Here is a 21,563-nt window from a genome sequence, read left to right on the forward strand (position 1 = left end):
AAGAAAGGGTGCTCGGGGCTTGGAGCCTCGAAAAGCCTGGGGTTTTGTGGAGTGCTTCATGGTTTTTAAACAATAACTTTCCCTTTGTTTTCTATTTACTTCAAATAATTCAGAATTGCATGATGGTGGGGAAAAAGCTGTGGTGTTTAAAGTGGAAGCTGGACAGACGTTCTTAATTGGCTGCTTTTCATTTGCCAGCCTGGCAATGGGATGTAAGGGAAGTTTTCAGAAAATTGCTGAACCCTCGGGAATTGTTCCAGAATAAAAGAAAATCATCCTCTTATCATTGGCGACACGAGTCAACGCCACACTTCAGTGCCTTTTCTGAATTTCCACAGGATGCGTCGCGTTGCAAAGCCTGTAGAGGGACAAAAGGATCCACTCCTCAGCAGTTTTCTTCGTTTCGATTTTCCTTCTTGAATGTGCTATCATGTTGTCTGTTTCCACCCGGACCCCCGTTTTTCTGTCTGCTCAGCCGACGGATTTGGGAAGATTGCTTTCCTTTGTTCCCATGTCCTCATTCCTTCCCCGCTTGACACCAAAATGTCTTATATTCTTTGCAGCAAGTTTTTCAAACTATGTTTCCATTTTTGAAAACTTTCCTCTGTTTGAAAGAAAAACTCCAGGCATTCAAGGTACTGATAAAGCGTTTATTGCCTCTCCCGTCCCCGGTATCATCAATAATAAAACACTTGTTACAGATTAAACTCTTAATAATTTTCTTCCAAAGATCTCTTCCAACCTTGGGTTAGAAGGACTGTGATCACTTCTGAAGAGAAATACTGTCCAGCTACCAACAAGAAGATGCCTGGGGACAGGTGTCCATGGGTCAGGGTCACGTGGAAAATGTCTCAGGCTGACGAAAGACCTGAGAACGGACGCACTGTTCACTCTTTCTTCTCCGTTTGCTGTGTGAGGCCTCCAAACCCAATGCCTGTAGGGCCAAAGTTTTTGGCATAGCAGACTGTGAAAGAAAACAGGAGAGAGGAGAGAGAATGGGTTGGTTAGCACCATTATTTCAGTCCCTTCTGTCGATACAGTTCCTTCACCTTGAGATGCATCCTTTTGATGAATGTATTTATAAGATAATTTGTAAGTAATTGGAACACTTCATTTTAGCGTAAAAGTAGTTTACAGTCATACCTCGGTACTTGTGGGCTTCAAAATTTGTCAAACCCTGTACTCGGTGCATTTTGACAGAAAAAAAAAAACATGTTTCAGCACGAGGCACTCACTTGGGACTCCTCACAACTGGCTATAACTCGTATGAGTCACTGTGCTGCCCGCAAGGGAAAAGGCTCCATCATTTGGCACTCATCGGTTTTGGCACTCGGAGTTCTGGAATGAGTTAACAACACGTACCAAGGTACCACTGTAGAGTTCTTTGCGCCTCACTGTGTTCACTGACATTTCCTCATTTGAGTCGACATCATCTGGCTCCTGCCCAGCCTTGCCTGCCCCCCGCCTCTCCGGGCACATAGTGGGATGCCCCCACCTTCGGGCCTTTGCACCCTCTGCTTCCTGTTCCCGGAATGCCCCCTCCCCAACCCCCATTCATTCTTCAAGGTCCAGGGGAAGCTTGTCCTCTAGGAAGTCTTCCCTAACACCCCGCGCTGGTCACTTGCCTCTTCGTACGCTACTGCATCATGTATAGTCTGCTGCTAGGGCTTTTTCACTTGGACAAGCAATGATTGGTCTAATGTTGCTCTCCCTGCTGCTTACAGAAACATTTTAGGTGTTTTTGGCCTCTGAGTGCTAAGGACAGTCTTGCGTTTTCTACTGCCAGGAGAAGGCAACCCCCGTGTATCACTCATCACGGGAAAAGTTTTGGCAACCTCCAGTCTTGGTGAGGAATGTCCCCCCTCCCTCTGGCCCCGCTCAGTGTTCCTCTCATCCCACCTGGAGATCTTGAGGCATCACCATTAAGTGAGAGGGCGGGGGACCCCCCCCACCCGCTGAGAAACAATAGGCCTAGGAGAGGCTCTGGGGTTGAGGCTGCATCACCCCCTTCCTTTTGTAGCATCAGGAAAGCGCTATGGCTCTGCTACCTCCCCACGAAATGAAGGGATCATGGAGGCAGCTAGGGCAGGGCTGGGAGGACCAGGAGGAAGACCCACTTGTTGATTCTATCTCTATTAGTAAAGGGTGTGCAACATCAGTAACGGTAACGTCAGGAAGAAAAGAGGGAGAGAGCAGTGGAGGGGGAAGGGGAGGAGGGATATATGTCTTGAACTAGAGGGGCCAGGCTGAGTTCATCCTCCCCAGTCACCCCTAGCTGCCACTCAGGCAGACAGAGGCCTTTCGGGTTTTCAGAGGAAGATGTGATGTTGTTTGTCCAGGCCTATGATCTCTTCCAGAGCAGAATCAGACTGCTTCCTCCTCATCTTCTTTCCCCATGAGGCACCCAGCTGCCCTGAACCACTGAGCATTTGCAAACATCGTTCCCCGACATGCTCCAGCGGAGAAGCCCAGAGCAGGGTCAGGCAGGGACTTTCTTTTCCTAAGGTGGTTTTGCGCCCCATCCTGAGAGCCCAGACCATGCTCAACTGAGCAGCCGTGCCTCCTGGCAGGCGCAGGCCTGTCCACATGGACACAGCTTCTCCTAAGGACCCTCCTCAGGAAACAGCATCTCCAGAGAGTCTCCGGAACCGCTCACCTTTGCAATAGAGTTCCCCATCTTTGTCAGTGACGTTGGTGGACTCTAGACTCTTCCCACAGATGGCGCAGCGAAAACAGGTCTTGTGCCAAGGCTGAGAGCACAGGAGAACAGGAGAGTTACACAGTGTGGTGGGCAGCAGCATGCTCTGTTTTCATGGTCACTGCCCTGACCAGCCACATATAAAGGCGTGTTAATTGGCTCCCAGAATAATTCCTCCAGGGAGCTGAAGAAAATAAGATACTGTGGACTTGGCCAACAATTCTCAGAACCCCTAGAAATAAACTGAGTGATGTGATTTCCATATGTATTCCTTCAGAACAGAGTAGAAAACCAAGGAATGAACTGGAGAGGGGAACTTGGACTTGGGACAGTGGGGAACATGTTGAATACATAGTTAAAGAAGAAAAAAGTGAATGGGGCAGTTATGCAATTAGCTCACCCTCATTTTAGCTCCGTATTTCTGGTAGAAAAGAGTGCGTGGCTGGGACCATCCGGAGGATCGCCTGCCTCCCACACATCTGCCCATCTACCAGGCACGGTCCAGGGGCTCTCATGTGTCCTGGGGTGGACGCCGTCCTGATATTTGAGGTCGGTCCCACTTGCCATGGCCCTCTGCCCCTTATTCAGTATAAGCAGGATTTTTTTTCTTTTCGTCAGACCCACATCCTGTGGTGAATACCCTGGCTTCGGGCCTGAGAAGGGGGCTTGTGGAGCACCTGCCCATTACTGTCACAGTCGTTTGAGGACTCTCCCCATTGCCAGGACACTGTGAGCTGCTCCTGGCTGCTTCGAGGTGTTTGCTCTACCCGTCGGTGGGGATGCCAGCAGCAGACTGAGTTATGCAGTGGTGACACCTTTCTGGAAGGCTCTCAGGGTTGACGCCTTTCTGAAAGGACTGCGGACTCTGCAGGTCAGCGGCCTTGTGCATCTTTATCTCCAGGGCTTTTACCGGATGCCTAATGGGCTTCCGATTAGCTAGTGGGCTAGTGCTTGTTGCTCAAATTCACCAGTTCTAGTTTCCAAGGACTCTGAGGCAACAGTCACAGCCTGGGAAACTGGGTGAGGATGGGTGGCTCCTAAAGTGATCCCTCGGAGCTAATGAGAACGAAGGCTCTGGCTCCCACTCCCAGTCCCTACTTCCTTCTCTCACCTCTCCCAGCCGACCTGGTGGAGATAAGCAACTCCCGCCTGGCTCACGTAGAGGTCCTTACCTTGCCACCTCCCATCACCTTCTCCGCAGCATAGACTGACTTTCCACATCGAGGGCACTTCTCTGACTCTCCGAACTTCGCAGTGAACTTGGAAGGGTTGCTGGTGGTGGCTGATCGTGCTGTCTTTGGGGATCTGAGGGGAACAGACAAATGAATGAAACCTATAGACCTGCTTTGGCAGGTAGTACTAGCTGTGTGACCTTAAGCAAGTTGCCTAACTTCTCTGTGCCTCAGATGCCTCATCGGGAAAAGGGGGATCATCATGGCACCTTCCTCCCAGAGTTGTTGAGATGGTTAAAGGAGGTGACATAAGTAAAGCAGTGCCTGCCTGGCACGTAGTAAGATGTAAACCCTTCCTTTCTACCATAAAGCACTCGTGTCCATGTGTGTTAGCGTGTGTGACTGACATTGTGTTGCCATTGTGGTGACCGGGTAGATGTTTCTGCGCCATGCTGTGCTCCACCGACCTGCTTCCTGGCATGAGCCATGAACATGTTACAGGACAAGATGGGATCTGGACAGCTGACACTGAACGATCACGAGCTGATGCATCCCTTGCCCCCTGTGAGCAGTGTCCAAGACAGAGGCACAGTAACAGTCCCTGTGTTCCCACATCTTTCAGTGTTTGCTTGTCCATTTACTGCTCAAGTCTCACCATAACCTCTAAAGTAGGCAGGACTAGTTGGAGGAAGTGAGGGTGGGAGGCGCAGCTTCCCAAGGTCAAGCAGCTCATAACCAGTGGAGACGGGATGAAACTGAGGTCTCCAGACTCTTGTCCGTCCATGTGCAGCACTGTAAGAAAGCCCTAACATAGGGGAGTGAGCGTCGGTTAACGCACAGCGGAGACTGCGGTTGGTGTCGGCTTCTTTAAACAGAGTGTGCAGTTGGGATCAGGTCACGGGAAAAATTAAAATGGCTAATCACACATCCTTGCACTTTTCCAGGGCTCCTCTTTTTGGGAGGGAGCAGATGACCCTTCAGACAGTCTCACTGCTCCACAGGACAGGCCCTCCCTGGGACACTGCCTCCACTGGGCTGGGCCTTTCTGCCCAGTCCCACCTCAGAGCGGAGCTGGACACCAGCTGGCCAGACAGCAGCTGCAGGTGAGTGGCTGTCAGTCTGTGCTCAGTTCTGGGCTGGAGTCTGGTGTGATCATCAAGGCTGGTAGGACAGCCTGGTAAATGGAGGAGGCACAGTGCAATCTTCGGGGGAATTTTCAGAGGGAAACTTCGGCACTGCGTTGGCAACGGACATCCAGGGAGACCCACAGAACAGATGTAACTGTTTACTCCTGACACACATCCAGCCCATCCCCGCAGAGGCACTCCCCCTGTGGACATGAGTCATCCCAGAACCCAAGGGAAGAAAGCCTTTAGTGGCTAGCTCAAAGCAAACGGCCATTGCTTCCCTGTGTATTTATGTGATTTACACAGAAGGGCTCAAAGGGAAGAGAAGAGACTCCACAGAGTTTTGCAAAGGTCAGACAATGGAACATCTGTACTTTCTGCGTTTTCTCTTGACATGCAGACCAAGGGCCGTGGTATAAAAGTAATTGCCCTTTAGAAAGGCAGATAATTTAAAGAGAGACTTTGGAGAGATGACACATTGTTAAAACTTGATCAGACTGAATATTCCTATTGCTGGCAGGTCAACAATAAAGTCCGTTCTTTCTGCTTCCAGAAAACGTTGCTATGGGAACAGACCGGGCTGCCCCGATAACTGGGGCTGTGCGGGGCTGCGAGAAGCGGGACAGTGACTCACTCTTGGAACTGGAGGCCCAGGTGTTCGCCCGTGTCCGTGCTGAGGCAGCCGGCGCCTTGTCCGAACCCAATGCCCTTGGGGCCGTACCTGCGCCCGTAGCAGACCTTACAGTAGATCTCCGACTCGTGAGCTGCGACCGTGGTGCTGTCCAGAGCTTTCCTGCAGGCCACTGCCAGAGAAAGGAAGGTCAGAAGGTTGGGGTTACATTCCTCCCATTCCCTGCCCCTCCAATGCCATGCTCAGGGCCAAGAGGCCCTCGGCCAAGAACACTACTTTGGTTCCTGACCAGTGCATCCATCTGCCCTGGGCTGCAGATTCCAAGGCGGTCCTCACTGCTCAGATAAGGCAACTGCGGCACAGAGAAGGGAAGTAACCCAGTGGTGCCCAGCCAGAAAGGGGTGGAACTGGATGGAGCCAGGTCTCGGACCAGCTAAGAATATTGTCTCAGAATCGGAAGAACCTAAATTCCAGTGAGACTCACCCTAAATGACATCAAGGAAGTGTGTGTGTGTGTGTGTGTGTGTGTGTGAGAGAGAGAGAGAGAGAGAGAGAGAGAGAGAGTTGAGGGCAGGGAGCCGAGGCAGGAGAGGAACATATTTTTTTCTCAATCACGTCAGAATCAAGACTGAGCAGTTTCTATACTTATCATGACCTTGGAAGGGCACTGTGCTGTTCAAGGAGGCAGTTACCACGGAGGCTCCTTTTGATCCCGTTCTGGAAGCCAGGAGGTAGTGAAGAGGGTAGACCTGCCTCGGAGACCCTCAGGCTTCCATTGGCTCAACTCCCCATCACCGTATGCTACCTAAAGTGTCCCCTTGATGTCAAGTGTGTAGGACAAGCCGTCATTTTTCCAAGGAGAAGATGTATGGCAAGAGTTATTTTGCCAATTTAAAAGAAACACCTTTAAGGATGTAAATGACAGTGTCAAATCCCTACGTATATATTTAATTTAATAATATAAATCACATTAACTTGGAGGTGTTATTTTTTCTAATCCCACACAAATTCGGGAAATGGCTGTATCCAAACTCTGCCTCTGCGTCTTCAGCATCACCAGTGTCTGTCTGAGGCAGCTGGCCCAGCTCCCGAGCAGCTCGTCGCTGCAGCCTGTTGTCCCCTGAGTTGGAAGCTGTCACCCAGAAGTCGTGTCTCAACCAGAAGTCCCTATGAACATAACATCAGGGCAGCTTTGAAAGAACATGTAGGATTTCCACAGCTTGATAACTTGCTGAATTGCTTGGTAACAATAATCTTCGAAGGTTGTTCATGGTGCTGCTCAGTGCTTATTATAGTGCGGTCACAGCCCCGGGAGTAAGAATACATGTGCATTCATTTTGTTTGCCCCCCTTTTTAAATTTTAACCAGTTCCATCAAGTGACCTCTAGAAGCAAGTCAGCATTGAATGAATTTGTTTCAGGCTCATAGGCCTTCCTCAAACAGTATTTTAGTTTAAAAAAGAAAGGGATTGGATATGAGGGTGGGAGTAGACAATAAGGAGGCATGTGAGGAGGACTGGCCACAGGCTGGTGGCTGTGCGGTGGGGGAACTGGCGTGTGGAAGCTCACGAAACAGTTCTGTCAATGTCAGGGCATTAAAAATTCCGTAAGAATGTTTAAGAAATAAATGAATAATAAAGTAACTGAGAAACTGTCTTATAGCATGGAAGACTTTATAAGGCCTTGAAAGCAAGGGAAACCCTTTTCATGAGGAGTAATTTTGGGGAAGAGAGAGGTAGACACCTACCTCTACCCTTGTCAATCTCAGTCACCAACCTTCAACTTTTCAAGTATGTCTTGGTGTTCTAGAGTCTGAGTTCCTTAAGGGCAAGATTTTTATCTTACTACCCTCGGAGCAGAGTGTGGAGTCTGGCCCTGAATCGGTCCCCTGTAAACATTTGTTGAATGAACGATGGATGGATGGATGGACGGATGGATGTGCACACGCACGTGGGAATGAAAACCAGTGACTTGTCCACGATTATATGACAGGACCCTGTGGAGCCACGACTGGTCTCAGAGCCCTCGACTCCTACTCCGGTGGCCATTCCCATCACTCCAGGACTGCCTAGGCGCCGTCATGCCCTGGCCGAGTCCACAGCCACTCCCAGACTCTGACCAGCTCCGTGCACAGGCTCAGGAGAGTCTGCACTGTCCAGCACTGTCACCTCTCGCCTGCCACGCTGCACTCTGTTTTCAAGTGCTCGATACAAACCAAATAAGAATATATGATATTTTGTGAATAATTTGTATATTGATGTATGTTCAAATTATGCTTTTTATATACTAGGTAAAATAAAATGTTTTAAAATTAATTTCACCTGTTTCTTTGTACTTTTTAAAAATACAGTTACTGGAAAATTTAAATTTGCACATGTGTTATGTTTCTTTTGGATGTGCTAGTAAGGAGGATTAAGATCTGTCTAGAAGTTAGGCAAACGTGTTGAGGGGGACAGGCTGAGGTAGGCCGTGCCTCTCTGAACCCCATGTCCGGCAATTACAGGGTCGCCTGTGGGTAGGCAAGTCTTGTGATGATAATATGAAAAGCGTGTTCCTTTCTAGGATCTTTCTGTCTACCACGTGAGAAACTTGTACTGCTCATTTCCCCATTCCACTTATGAGTTCTAAGGAAAGCATCGAAGGGTTAAAGGAATGTACCACCAAATGCCCGGAGCCCTTCTGCCGTGGCTCCGTCCTCCTGCCGACCGGGGAAGACAAGATGCCCCTTAAACCACAGACAGCTTCACTGCCGTTTTCTCTTCCCACTCAGGCATCAAAGCCGACTGAAGGAGAATAAAGGCCTAGAAGGCTGGATTTCCACATCGAGAACTCCAGTCTTCTTTTCGTAACCACCTGTGTGGTAGGTATGACCCTCCCGACATTTTATAGATGGGGAAACGGAGGCTTGACAGAGAAATGACCTGCCCAAGGTCTCACAGTCTATGGCAGAGCAGAGACTCAAACCCTAGCATCTTTACTCTAATTCCAGGGTTCTTGCCAATATTCCTCACCCCTGCCCCCACCTTTATAAAGAAAACTGGCTGTTTTTGGACAAGAGCTGGAGGATTGTGGGATAAAACTCTCTTTGGTAATGGCTTCTGGGTGGATAGCTGTAATAATAATAATGAATCAGATGGGTGTGTCCAGTGACTTAGAAACAATTACGAATTATTAAAACCCAAAGCATTAGTAAACTTGCCACCCAATCACTCAGAACAGTATTTTCCCCTGTTCTTCGATGATATTTATGTTTGCTGTTGGGGGGGATAAGCCTGCAGCAGATGAAATGTTACTATTTCTGGCAGCCAAAGGATAGAGCGTCTCCTACCCTAAGAGATGGAGCCCAGCCTTTGAAGTTCTGTTTGAAACCGTTTGGGGCAGTGTGATGCCTTGTGGTCTCCAGGCTGAGGCGTGGAGGTGGGGTGGGGGACTCTGTGGGGAGGGGCTCTGCCAAACGTCCAGTGGAGCCAACCCTTGGGCCAGATCTACTGGAGGGAAGAAAGAAAGTAAGTGGCCAAAAAAACAGGGCTGCCTACTAAGAAATTCTAGAATGCACTCGTCGAAGAGTCTAGACTGGGAGTCTGAAAAAATACATTCTATTCCTGGTTCAGCTACAGGTGCTTGGGACCTGGGCTCAGAGATGAGAAACACCTTGTCCCAGGTCACAAGAGCTGGGCTGAGCTGGACTCCAGGTGAACCACAGCATCTTAAAATTGCCCCAATTTCAACATTCATGCGGCTGTGCCTGGCAGGTGATGGGAAACGTTCCCTTTGGCAAATGACTGGTGCCCAGGCCCTGAACCTCTTCATTTTCTGACTCTTAAACAGAATTGGCATGCATTTCTCTGTCTGATACAGGTTCTTTCTTTGGAAAAAGCCTGTTGCAGCTGACTCCCGTGACAGCTGGCCAGTGCAAAAGACACCAAGAGCCAAATCCATCCTGGTTCCAGATAAGTAATAGTGTCTTCTCCAAGTCACGCTTTTTAAATATTGCCTCTGGGTTCAGGTTTTCACCACTGAGAGCAGTGGCAGGCCAGCTCGTTCTGACATTGAGCTGCAGGGAAATGGCCTCTGAGCTGGGCAAGTGGTTGGAGAGAGAGTGCTCCCGAGAGCACCCTCCCTGGCCAAGGTGGGATCCGCCCATTCCCAGGGGATGCTGATCCTGCTGGTCTCGGGACCACACTCTGAGGACCACTGACAGACAGGTGTCTGCAGCAAGTGTGAACTTTGAAATGCCCTCTGGATGCCAAGGGGCCTTCATGCTGTTCACCCAACTCACTGCAGTGGAAGCAGGTCTTGTGGAAGCTCCTTCCATTGCACTGGATTTCTTCTGCGTGGTAGACTGTCTTTTCGCAGGCTCCGCATTTTGCTCCTCCACCCCAGTTCGGCATCTCGAAGACTTTCTGACAAAGGTCAAGTCTAACAGGATATAAAGCAAATACCGCAAATTTAGGTGGCCTCAGCAGTGAACCAATTACTGGTAGGGCAGTGGTCTGAGGACCTGGATCCTGCCCCAGCTTGTTTGGTCATTCATTCATTCATTTGTTCATTTGTTCATTCAACAAATACTATGTGCAAGTTGCAAGGCATTGAATAAGGCTCTGAGCACGTTACTTTACTACCTGGGGACTCAGTTTCATCTTCTGTTAAATTTCAAAAGCACCTGCCCCTCTGGACCCCACAGGGTTCTTGGAAGGGGTGGATTAGCTAATTTTGTGCATGTAAAATTATATGCAAATACTAAGTATTATTATTTTTCCATCTAAGCGTTTAAATATCATTCCATCAGAGTGGCAATAACCCAATGAAATGGTCTTATCTTCTTACCTAGTTTGGTGCTTCTCTATGCACCTTGAGTTTTGCTAATAACATGCAGGTTCTGGTTTGGTAGATCTGGAGGGAGGCAGGAAGTTCTGCATTTCTAACAGACTCCTGGCAGTGCTAATGTGGACCACCCTTTGGGTAGCAAAGCCTTAGCTAATCTTGCTGATAGAAATATACAGTATATAAAATATTCAACTCAGATTTCTTCCTTCTATTTGTTAATTCCCTTTTTAAGACATATTATTGCTCAGGCAATAAGCCACATTGGCACGACTCTAGATCAGTGGTCTGGAAACCTGCCTTCTGCATTTGGGGCTACCCACAGCTTGCTGTGTGCATCGAGATGAGCTGTGGAGCTTCGCGTACCTCTGCCTTCCCAGCTATACTGTAAAGAGAGTCATTCTTTTCTTGCTGCTTCACAGGGCTCTTTAGAGGACCACATGGCGTGAGGTGCAGGAAGGCACTGGACAGAGTTCACAGGGCCCGGTGTGATCACAGGAGCCAGGTGATGACGCCATGCGTCTTCTCACACCTTTGAGCACATTCTGCTGCAAGGAGCTGCTGATTGATGCCCACAGCCCAGGCCCATCATTGTCTCCTCACTAGAGAGTTAAGCTCAAGAGATACTAGACAAGAGGGAGCATCAAAAATATTTTCTCTTTCTTCCTGTGTCTGCATGTAAGTATGGATCCAGTTTTCAGTTTTCCCAGAGCACTAAAATAAGTCATCAATTCTTGGTAAAATTTCTGCAATTCCCCCAGCCCCAGGGCAGGGGGGTGGAGGGCAAAGTTCCCTGGGGTCCTTTGGTTCCTAAGAAGCCTGGTGTGTCATCTTGTCATGGACACCAAGCACTATCAGGTCATTCCAAGCAGCTGCTTCTGACCTTCTTTTTCCCTTCTGGGAAGCAATTTGCCTTCTTATAATAGTTGGTGATTACCACTAAGCCCTCCTGGGCACTGGCCAGGAATGTGTATCCCAGCCTCACAACAAAGACAGTTTTGCTAAGAAACAGAAGGTAAATAGCAAACAGACCACTGAACCTGATACGAGGACTGAAGGGGTCATCCCTATCTAAATGTCCCTGCAAGGAGCTTTTCCCACTTGCAAAACTGTGCATGGTTAGCCAGGAACATCCTATCCTTCCTCTCATAGAAGCAGGCTCCTTTAATTTGATAAAATTGTATAAAATAACTTTTTAAAAAGATTTTATTTATTTTTAGAGAGAAGGGAGGTGAGGAAGTGAGGGAGAGAAACATCAATGTGTGGTTGCCTCTTGTGCACCCCTCCTGCGGACCTGGCCTGCAACCCAGGCATGTGCTCTGACTGGGAATCAAACCGGCAATGCTGATTTGCAGGCCAGCACTCAATCCACTGAGCCGCACCAGCCAGGACAAAAATAACTTTTTAAAAAAGAAACATTTAGTGTTTCTATTTGTATACTCAAGTTATTTACTATAGCAGAAGCGAGTAATGGACTTTGAGTTGAAATCTTTGAGATCAAGCCTGCATTCATTCATTCATTCATTCATCCATGAATTCATTCATTCACCATGCATTTACTACCTTACTATGCCAAGCACTGCGCCAGGTACTGGTGAAGGATCAAGTGGAGGAAAGCATAAAAATGAGTGATTTGTGTTCTCTAGAACTGAAGAGCCCACATTCTACTGAGGAAAATAGGCAGGAAGCAGAATACTCTGCACCAGGGAACAGTCTTGAGAGAAGCGCTTGCAGACTCAAAGGAGGGAGTTTGCATTTACATTGCAAACCCACTTTTACACTGGGGATGAAAGCAGTGAGTTGTTGGAGGATCACAAAAGATGGCACATCCAGATGGGGTTTCGAGGGGTGACTAAGAGTTCACCACGTAGAGAAAAGTGGGAGGAACACTTAGGCAGGGAAAATTGCCTACAGAAAGGCAGAGAGGCCTTAATATTTCCTAAAGGAGCGGAAATTAATTTTTAGGACTTTTAGCATTGAAATAGATTTTGAAGATTGACCAGCCCCCCTCATTTACAAACAAGGTGAGGCATAAATAGCCATTCGGGAGTATTTTCTGAGCCAGCTCCCTTCTCTAGGAGCCATCTTTCTCATATTAAAAATGACATGTTCTCCAGAAGAGAATAGAATCACATAATTTTACTTGTGTTCATCTTGATCCAAAGTTTCAACATAATATAAAATAGAGGAGAAATGTAATACATGTCCAGGAATGTGACAGTGACACTTATGACATTGATGATGTGGACATTTTCATGAAAACAACCCTAGGTCAAACTTCTCATTTCAGGTCTCCAGTGGAGATTTCATGGGCATGTCCTGCAAGTTAGTGGGAGAGAGGCATGCGTCTCAGGGGTGTGTATAGTCAGCAGCTGCCTACACACGATCTCTTTCATTGTGAGGATAAGATTGTAGATAATAACTTCTTCACAAAGTAACATATCCTAGCACGGGTTTTTAAAAATGATCATAAATATCTGACACCTATATATCAAGACTTGAAACCCAAAAATAGAAATCTGTGAACATTCTATTAGATAGGTGCTCAGTTCCATTTCTAGAGATGGATTTATAGCTGTGGAGGCCAAACACAAAAGATAGCTGTGATTTTTTTTTTCTTCCAATGCTCAAAAGCCAAAAGGCGAAGAGTGTAGTGAAGCATCCTGAATGGAAGACACAGGTTCTAACCCTGACCTTGTGACCTTGAATGTGGGTGGAAAATAGCGATAACGCAATCGACTGCACTTTCCTCACAGGATCATTGTGAAAGTCATGGGAATGTGATGCAATGTAAAGCGGTGCAGTGGCCCCCCACTTATATGCTGGGGATGTATCCTAAGACTCCCAGGAAAACCTGAAACCACGCGCAGGAGCGAACCCGAGACATGCAGTTTCACTTAGAGGAAGCACTGCATGGCTGTACATCCACGCAAGGAAGCACTTTAGGCTTCTCTTTGGCGTATCTGACTTGCCAGTATCACTACTTTTGCTCTTTGGGGCCATTATCATGTAAAAATAAGGGTGACTTGACCACAAGCACTGGGATACCACAACAGTTGATCTGAAAACCAACTTGGCTGCTAAGTGGGTAGCTGGCGGTGAGTGGGGGACATATACCATGTGAAAACGAGATTCACATCCTAGGTGAGAGTCATGTCCTGGGTGAGACATAACTGAAGATTTCTTCATACTACTCAGAGCTATGTAATTTTATCACACTACTCAGAATGGCATGCAATTTAAAACCTATGCATTGTTTACTTCTGGAATTTTCCATTTAATATTTTTGGACCGAGGTTGACTGCCCCTAACTAAAACCATGGAAAACAGAACCAGGGGTAAGGATGCTCTTATTGAGAAACTTTTTAAAGGCAAGACATTATTACCTCCTTTATCAGGGTATTCAAATAGAACCATACCCTTTATCAGGGAATTCAAATAGAGGCCCTGGCTGGTGTAGCTCAGTGGATTGAGCGCAGGCCTGTGAACCAAGTGAGTTGCTATGATTCAAGAGCATGTTTAGGTCCTGGCTTACATGCATAACCTTTTTAGCCTCCTGCACTACTTCAGAATTCCTATGCCTCAGTGCTGCCCTAGCCAGACCCACTGTGTGAGCTTACCCTGGCGAGATACCAAAGGATGGGCCATTTGTTTATCAGTGTTGCCTGGCACTGAGGAGGATCGTTGAAGGTGGGACACCAAATATAGGCTTGCCTGTCACTCAGCTCCATTTGTCCCCTGGGTCACAATCTCCATCACATTTTCTGGACCAATTTGGGAGATGGCTGCATTATCACAGACGAAGTCATTGCTCAGGATTGAAATCTAGGACAGTCCAAGATTTATGAGGATGAGACCGAATGCAGGGAGGGCTCTGCTACATCAGCTAGGGGCAGGGTGGACTCCAGGCTTCCGGGTACCCAGGTCCCAGTGAGAGACGACGTGTACAGACTGCCTAATGAATAACACCATGGAGGAGATGATACCAGGGAATGTGTTGTAGTGGGGTCTGGGGGAAGCGCTGGGTGGAATGTGAAAGCGAGTCCTAGTTCTGTCTTGCCTCTTCGAAGCTATATGATGTGGGAAGGTTCTTCAAGCTCTCTGAACTTCAATATCTGTTCTAAAATGGGCATAATAGTCCCCTCTGTTTCACTGTTGCTGGCAGGATTGTAGCAACATGAATGTACATCAAACCACTTTGCAAACTGTAGAGTATTGTAAAATGTAAGAGCTCATCAGTTCTGCAATAACACTAAGTTTTCATGCATCAGTGTGAATTTTTGAAAGAAAACCCCACTGTGTATCTTTGGCACATTGTTTCCAATCCAACACTTTGTTTTGTTTTCAGACTACCAGCTACCGAGGTAAAAGGTGATCTGTGGGAAAAGCGGTGGGGTAGATACGATGGGTGCTGAGTGATTCTGCTTCTTCGTCCCTTAAAGTACCTGGGTAGGAAACGCAGGCCCTGATTGAGCAGAGTCCTCAAGCGAAAAATGCCAGTTTGAGTTCAGGTGTGGTTCATTTAGTTGTCCTATTAGATGTCTGATCCTCCTATGGTGAGTTAAATTGCCTATACTGGCTGTTACAAAGATTTTGGATCAGAGAAACTTATATCTTGAATCTAAGCGATAATTATAATTGTTACTAACATAATAACATTATTATTGAAGCTAATATGTGTCTGGAGACCAGCCCTTGGGCCGGATACTGTGTCATATCTCATTTAATCTGCACAGCAGCCCTTCAAGGTAGACGATGTTACAAAATTTACTTTAGAGATGGGGAAATGCAGTCTGCAGGAAATTACATTGCCCAAGGTCACCTGGCCAACTGAAACTTGGGCCTCTCTGACCCCAGAGCTGTGTTCTTACCTTAACCACTACTTATTATTAACTGCGTATTGGTGGTTTCATATAAAGTACCTTTGGTACAACAACCCTACAGAGCTAATTTTATTATCCTCATTATGCACATAAATAAAGCTGAAACTCAGAGCTTAAGTGACTCGTCTGAGGTCACACAGGAGGTAAGTGGCAGAGCTGCAATTCAGACCCCAGTTAAGCTGGTTCTGTATCCCCCATCCCTGCTTACAACATACCGGAGAGGGAACAAGGGGCAGCTCCCCCCAGTTGATGGGAATTGGGATATGATCAACTCATCGTCTCTCCCTGGGACAGAGTGCCTGTGGGTGGGAGTAACAGGGAGGCTAAATTCAATTCAGGAAAATAAAGAACTTTCTAAGAGTCAGTGCTATTCAAACAAGGAAAGGGCTCCTTTAGAGCTGAAGAGGTGTTCCTTCTCACTATGGGCTTTGCCTAGGCTGGGACGGGCAGCCAAGGGCTGCAGTGCAGTCCCTTCCCTTGGAGGGAAGGGTCCCTGAGACAGACTCAGGGATCTGAAGAGTGACTGGAGCCTCGCTTTGCAGAAATGCTGCCCCGTTGCATCCCCTCTCAACACTGCCTTTTCTGTGTGCTCCTAATCTGAGGAGGAGGAGGAAGATGAGGTTGCACAGTGGGAAAATGTGGGGTTTGGAAAGAACCAGGCCTGAGTTCAAACCACACCATCTGTTGGACCTTGGGCAAATTGCTCAGAATCCCTGAGCCTGGGGTCCTCATGCATGTAAAGATAAAATGAGAATCCTTGTCTTAGAAGGCTGTTTTCAGGTTAAATAAGATAATAATAGCAAAGATGCTATGTACAAATCCTTAGTACATAGTGGGTATTTGATAATTTGTGTTGCATTATTATTATTATTATTATTATCACATCTGTAGTATTTAAATCCATTTTCTTAAAACAAGCAAGTTTCTTCTCACTTCAGCTCCATGGCCCTTCTGGTTCAAACTCTGAACCAGCCTTCAGAGTGCGCTGCACCCAGGAACAGACGCAGCCGAGCCAGGGGAAGCGTCAGCCCCCTTGGGGGGCCCAGAGTGCCTGGTGCCAGAGACGGCATGTCAGGCAAGGTCCTAAGCCTGTGCCCTGGGACAGCCACTTTCCTGCTTTGGCAGCTCTGATGCCTAACACCATCTGACCTCCCTGGTGACCTGTGCTTTGAAGGGAAGCAGCGAACCCAGGCAGAATCCCTCCCTGCGGCCCAGGGAGACAGTGCCCTTCAACTCCCATTCGTAGGACACTCAAGGTCAATAGCTCCCTCCTAAGCTTCTAAACAGAGAGATACATGAAGTCCTTTGTGAAGAGGCCCTTTCGCAAAGCCTGGGAAGCACAGATCGCTTGTTCCCAGCACAGAAATAAACCCGGGTGTTGGCTGGCGTCCCTTTAAAACTTAGACACGAAAGACATGCCTGCGCATTACACTGAGGCTGCAACCCGAGGGTCATATTACACCTTTTCTGAAATTGTCTCTGAAGTGTGGCCAACGTTTACTCTCAGAAACTCACTTTGTTCTGTGCGGACCTTTGCGATTTGTTTTTAAAGACCACGTCACACTGGCTCTGCCACTTTCTGGCCGTGCGACCCTGAGTAATTCATTGCTTCATTGAAGTTTTGTTTCTTCCTCTGAAGTTCTCTCAGGGATTCTTTGGGACAGTTAAACAAGCTAATATTGTTGTGCTCGCACAGTAAACAGAGCAGTAAACAGCCATCATATCATAATCAACCCTTTCCCATGATGAGGCTCAGAAAAGTCTTCCATCCTCTGTGGCCTTTAAGACAACCGTTGCCTCCCTGCTTTTCTTCACTGCAGTGAGTCACTGTACTTTTCATGGTGAAGAATCACATTTCTCTTTGGCCAGGAGGCCCCACCCTGAATGCGGTATTCCCGGAGATCTGAGCGGTCGGATTGCAGTTGGAAACCTGCCTGCCTCAGGAGGTGTATTTCCTGTGCACTGTATTCCTAGTCTGGGTCCTTCTGTAACCAAATTCATCTTCTAACTCCCGGTCAGCTTGTCATCTACTCTGACCTCTGGACTTGTCATCACACGTGTGCCTAGCGGGACATCCTGCCATGGCCCATCAGGGTTGGCCCTGTGCCTTTCCTCAAAGGCTTCACAAATTCGTGTAACATTATTAAGTTTTGCAAAGTGCTTTACTATACCCTGTCTCTTTGATTTTCACAAATCCCTTTGGGATAGATGGCCTCAGCTTAATTTTACTGCCCAGAAAATGGAAACTCAGAGAAGTGATGGTCAGGATTGCCTCCCTTCTCTCTAATGAATGGCGTGTGTGTATGGGCCACACCTGTCTGCCTGGGCTGGAGAAGACACCAAGCCCTAGGAACCAGCTGTCCTCCCTGCCAACAGCCAGGGTCCATTTAATGACAGAGTTGATCAGAAGGGGACCAAAGCCAAGCCAGAGGAGTCCTTACGTTTTCTGGGTCATAAACCCATTTTACATACATTGTGGTGTATGGGATGTATCCAACACTGAGATTCAGCCCCAAAAGTAAACTGAGGACATGGGCTCTCCCTATTTCTCCACCCTTTCCTGCTGCTCATGCCCACCCTTCCCTGCATCCATGCTACTCTATGCCCCCCCAACCCCGGCACAAGGTCATGGTCAGCAGCAGCTCATCAGATTGCACTGAATTGTACCCCAGAGAGACAAGGTTTCTCCCGACTGGTTCACCAACTTCTCCCTCCTGGGGGAGTCGCTGCCCCAGCTCAGGGATGGAGACAGAACCTGGAGAGCGCGGCTCTGTTTTGGGGGGAGCCTTTCCACTCAGACCGCCACTTAGAACCATTCTCAGTTCTCAGCCACACTCACGCCTGTCATTCACTGGAATTTAAGAGGAGGTGGGAGAGGGAGAGAGAGAGAGGAAAGAAAAGGAAAGAGAAGAAATGAAAACATTCTTGACACCGGAGATGACACTGGTTGTCAGCCCCTCACCCCTAGCTAGGAATTATCCCCCTACAACGCAGAGCTTTTAATGGATTTTCAACATACCAATGTCTGTTTCAGATACTGTTTTGGTTTATTTAAAATGTTTAAAGGCAAGCCTGTTGCTGAACATCCTTGGGATATGAAATCTGCATTAAACCAACAAGTGTCGCTATTTCCTATATGGGAGACAGGGTGTGGTGAAGTACAGAAATCTCAGCCCCTCACCCACACCTCGGGGACCACACCATCCCTTGTATTTTGTGCACTGGAAAGCTGGCTCCTGCTGTATCATATCTGTTACCACTTTCTAACTGCACGGTACCTGACAGTTTAGGAAAATGTCACCACATCCATATTGACCCTTGCAGAGGAAACCGAGGCCCTGAGGGCAGGAACTTCTCAAAGTCACACGTCCATTCATTATGTGGTTCTAGGATTAGAATCCAGGGCTTTTGACTGGGACAACAGGAAACACATTTCCACCATGAAAGCAGTTTTAGACTGAAAAGAACACCTCACCCATTTCCCTGTCTATGAGGTTCTCTTAAGCCCCCAAATGTTAATTGCCCTTTTTAGGAATTTTCTGAACAACTGTTAGATTCACACCAGAGTCGAGTGTCTCCTCACACAGACCTGGAGTGGCTAGTGCCTGGGTCAGAAAACACATCCTTACTCTATGGGACCTGTCACGGTCCCGACCAGCCACCAAACCCGCAGCCCACCTCCACCCCAAGCACTTGTCTGCCCCACTTACCTGCCCCTGAGGTCTCTGTCAGCGCAACTGAGTCAGGGGGGCTATCGTCCTCTTTAAATATATGGAGGCGGTCACCAGCCTTGGCCTGCAGAGGGAAGGGCAGGAGGGAGGCTGGGGGGAGAGGGGGAATGAGACATGAGTAACACAACTGCTATCAGAGGCTGAAAATAGCCCGTGACCAAAGCCCTGAGTTTTGTTCCCCCCACGCCAGCTGTGGGGCCCTTGGAGAACAATATCTTTTGGGTTCTGTCCTCATTGCCAAGCACCTATGGCCCCAAGGGATCTGTGTGTGGAGTGCAAATTTCTGATCGAGTGGTTGGACCAGGAATAAAAGAGCAAAGAAGGGTTTTATGTCTAAACTCATTTTTTTTCCAGGTTCCTACTTCCCTGACCTTTCTGGAAATCAAGGCGAGGTACCTGCAAATGAATCATGAGCCATATCTGGGAGCCCTCTTGAACTCCGAGACATAGGTCAGTGCACTCGTGAAGAGAGCTCAGAGCTAAAAATAAGAGTGATGGCCGTCAGACACGATGCTTAGATACGCTCTTCAAAGGAGCTTGGGGAAGAAAGGTCAGGGATCATCAAGTTCCCATCACTCCACGGCCCACCCTCCTAGGGAAAGAAGTTCTCTCTCAAAAATCTTCAATTTGTTCATCATCTTTTTCCACTTAAGAATGTAACATGACAGCGGATCATATTTATGCCCAGTCTTCGTAAGTCCCTGTAAAACATTTTCTTTGGAGATCTAATTCCTTTTTGCCCACTATGTACATATTGTGGCTTTGATCCAGCACCAAGGACTCATATGAATTATAGAATTTGATAGCTGACAAGAAGTTCAGAGATTTAATACACTAATGCTTCATATTCTGGCTGAGGTACCCGAGGCACCAAACAGGCTCAAGGCCACTCAATGAGTCCTTGGCAGGTTCCAGATGGAAATTCAGGTCCTTTGTCTCTCAGGCGAAGGCACTTTCCACTAGTGTTGACCTGGATGTTGAGGTGAGATGCAGGTAGTACCTAACTGAGGGGTATATAAAATCCAGCCTTCAGATCAGCCATATTAGCCCTTTAGTTACATGCCCCCCCCCCCCACAGACACAATTGGTTGAGTGATAGAATATTTCACTGTAAAAAAGGTTGGGTTAATTTCACCAATATGAACACAGCACAACCTATGAGATATTCTTGGTCTATGTTTTCAGGCAAAAGTCTGTTCATCATAGAAATAGGGAATGGTGAATTCTCCAGAATGCTAAACTTATAAGGGACTTTTGAAGTCTCCTAGAATAGCAGATTTCAAATTGGGTGGGATGTTTTAGAATAATAATACTTTTCTCCATAGATAATATTCAATGGAACATCAATATATAAAGCAGATAAAAGAGGGAGTTCCCTGCTTTAAATAAATAGGTGGTCTAATAGTCCAGCTCACATAGCCTTTTCCTGAACCCCTGAAGTAGCTTCTAAATTACTTTTTTGGGACAAAATTTAAAAGTCACAAATGTGCCCCACCATGTTTATTTTACAGATATATACATTATTCAGGTCCAAAGAAGGGGTCTGACTTGCTTAAGGGGAAGATACAATGTATATAGTAGAATTATTTCTGGAGTCAGAAAATCTGAGTTTGACTATAATGTCCTTGACTCTTAAAAAATGTTTCCAAATCTATGACACAGGAATGCATTTTTATTTTGAAAGAATACATAATAAGGATGTGTTTAGGGTAAAATGTAACAATTTCCACTCATAATCCTATTCATCCTGGAGTTAATAACTGACAATATTTGGGGTTTTACTAAATTGAATCATCTTTTAAAAAAAGATCTTAGTGCATTCACATTTATTATGATTTTGGATACATAAGGAATTATTCCTTTCATCTAGTTTTGTTCTATTTTTATAATGTTTCTTTTCTCTCTTTTTGCCTTTTAACAATAGTCCTTATTGTGCCATGTTTTTCTCTTATGAATTAGAAATGATTCTGTTCCTCTAATTTAAAAACTAATGCTACAATAAATATATATTTTATTTACACCTAAATTTAATTGGTAGCTATATTCCGCTTCTTCCAGAAGATGAGAAACTTATAATAACCTCAGCACACTTTCACCATCACCACATTGCCCTCTTCCTTCACCTTGACCTTGGAATTACACACCTGCCCACCACCCCCGTGTGCAGATCATCTGGGATTTTAATTTCAGGTTGTAATTCATTGTGTTCATTATGCATCAGTGGTTATTTGAACTGCTTTCTTCATCCAACTGCTGTTCCTTGTATACTTTTTATATTTTACATTTTAAATTTTCTGAGAGAGAGAATGCATTCTTGATGAATTCATCAAAAGAATCTGCTATAAATGAACTTTCTCACATAATTCAAAAGGTCTTTCTATTAGTTTGCCAGAACTGCTGTAACAGACACCATACACTAGGTGGCTTAAACAACAAAAATTTATTTTCTCACAGTTCTAGAGGCTAGAAGTCCAAGATCAAGGTGTCAGCAGAATTGT

General features: G+C 46.7%; 2 protein-coding genes across 2 annotated transcripts in view; one reads left to right on the forward strand and one right to left on the reverse strand.

The window, feature by feature from the left end:
- ZDHHC13 (zinc finger DHHC-type palmitoyltransferase 13) overlaps window positions 1-2,153 on the forward strand; it is a 53,581-nt gene extending 51,428 nt beyond the window's left edge. Inside the window, exon 18 of the mRNA XM_053673092.1 lies at window positions 114-2,153. The gene's annotated coding sequence lies outside the window, so the exon portion shown is untranslated. The remainder of the gene's footprint in view (window positions 1-113) is intronic.
- On the reverse strand, window positions 814-19,163 carry CSRP3 (cysteine and glycine rich protein 3). The gene is made up of 6 exons (XM_037150578.2): window positions 19,045-19,163; window positions 9,907-10,046; window positions 5,632-5,800; window positions 3,871-4,003; window positions 2,657-2,750; window positions 814-964 (listed from the first exon to the last, which is right to left on the reverse strand). Exons 2-6 carry the CDS (start codon window positions 10,016-10,018, stop codon window positions 888-890), a joined length of 585 nt encoding a protein of 194 aa, XP_037006473.1. The 5' UTR covers window positions 10,019-10,046; window positions 19,045-19,163; the 3' UTR covers window positions 814-887.
- Between the last annotated feature and the right edge of the window lie 2,400 nt (window positions 19,164-21,563).

The sequence above is a fragment of the Artibeus jamaicensis genome, unplaced genomic scaffold (genome assembly GCF_021234435.1).
Source record: "Artibeus jamaicensis isolate MK-2021 breed Jamaican fruit bat unplaced genomic scaffold, CSHL_Jam_final contig_797, whole genome shotgun sequence".
NCBI lineage: Eukaryota > Metazoa > Chordata > Mammalia > Chiroptera > Phyllostomidae > Artibeus > Artibeus jamaicensis.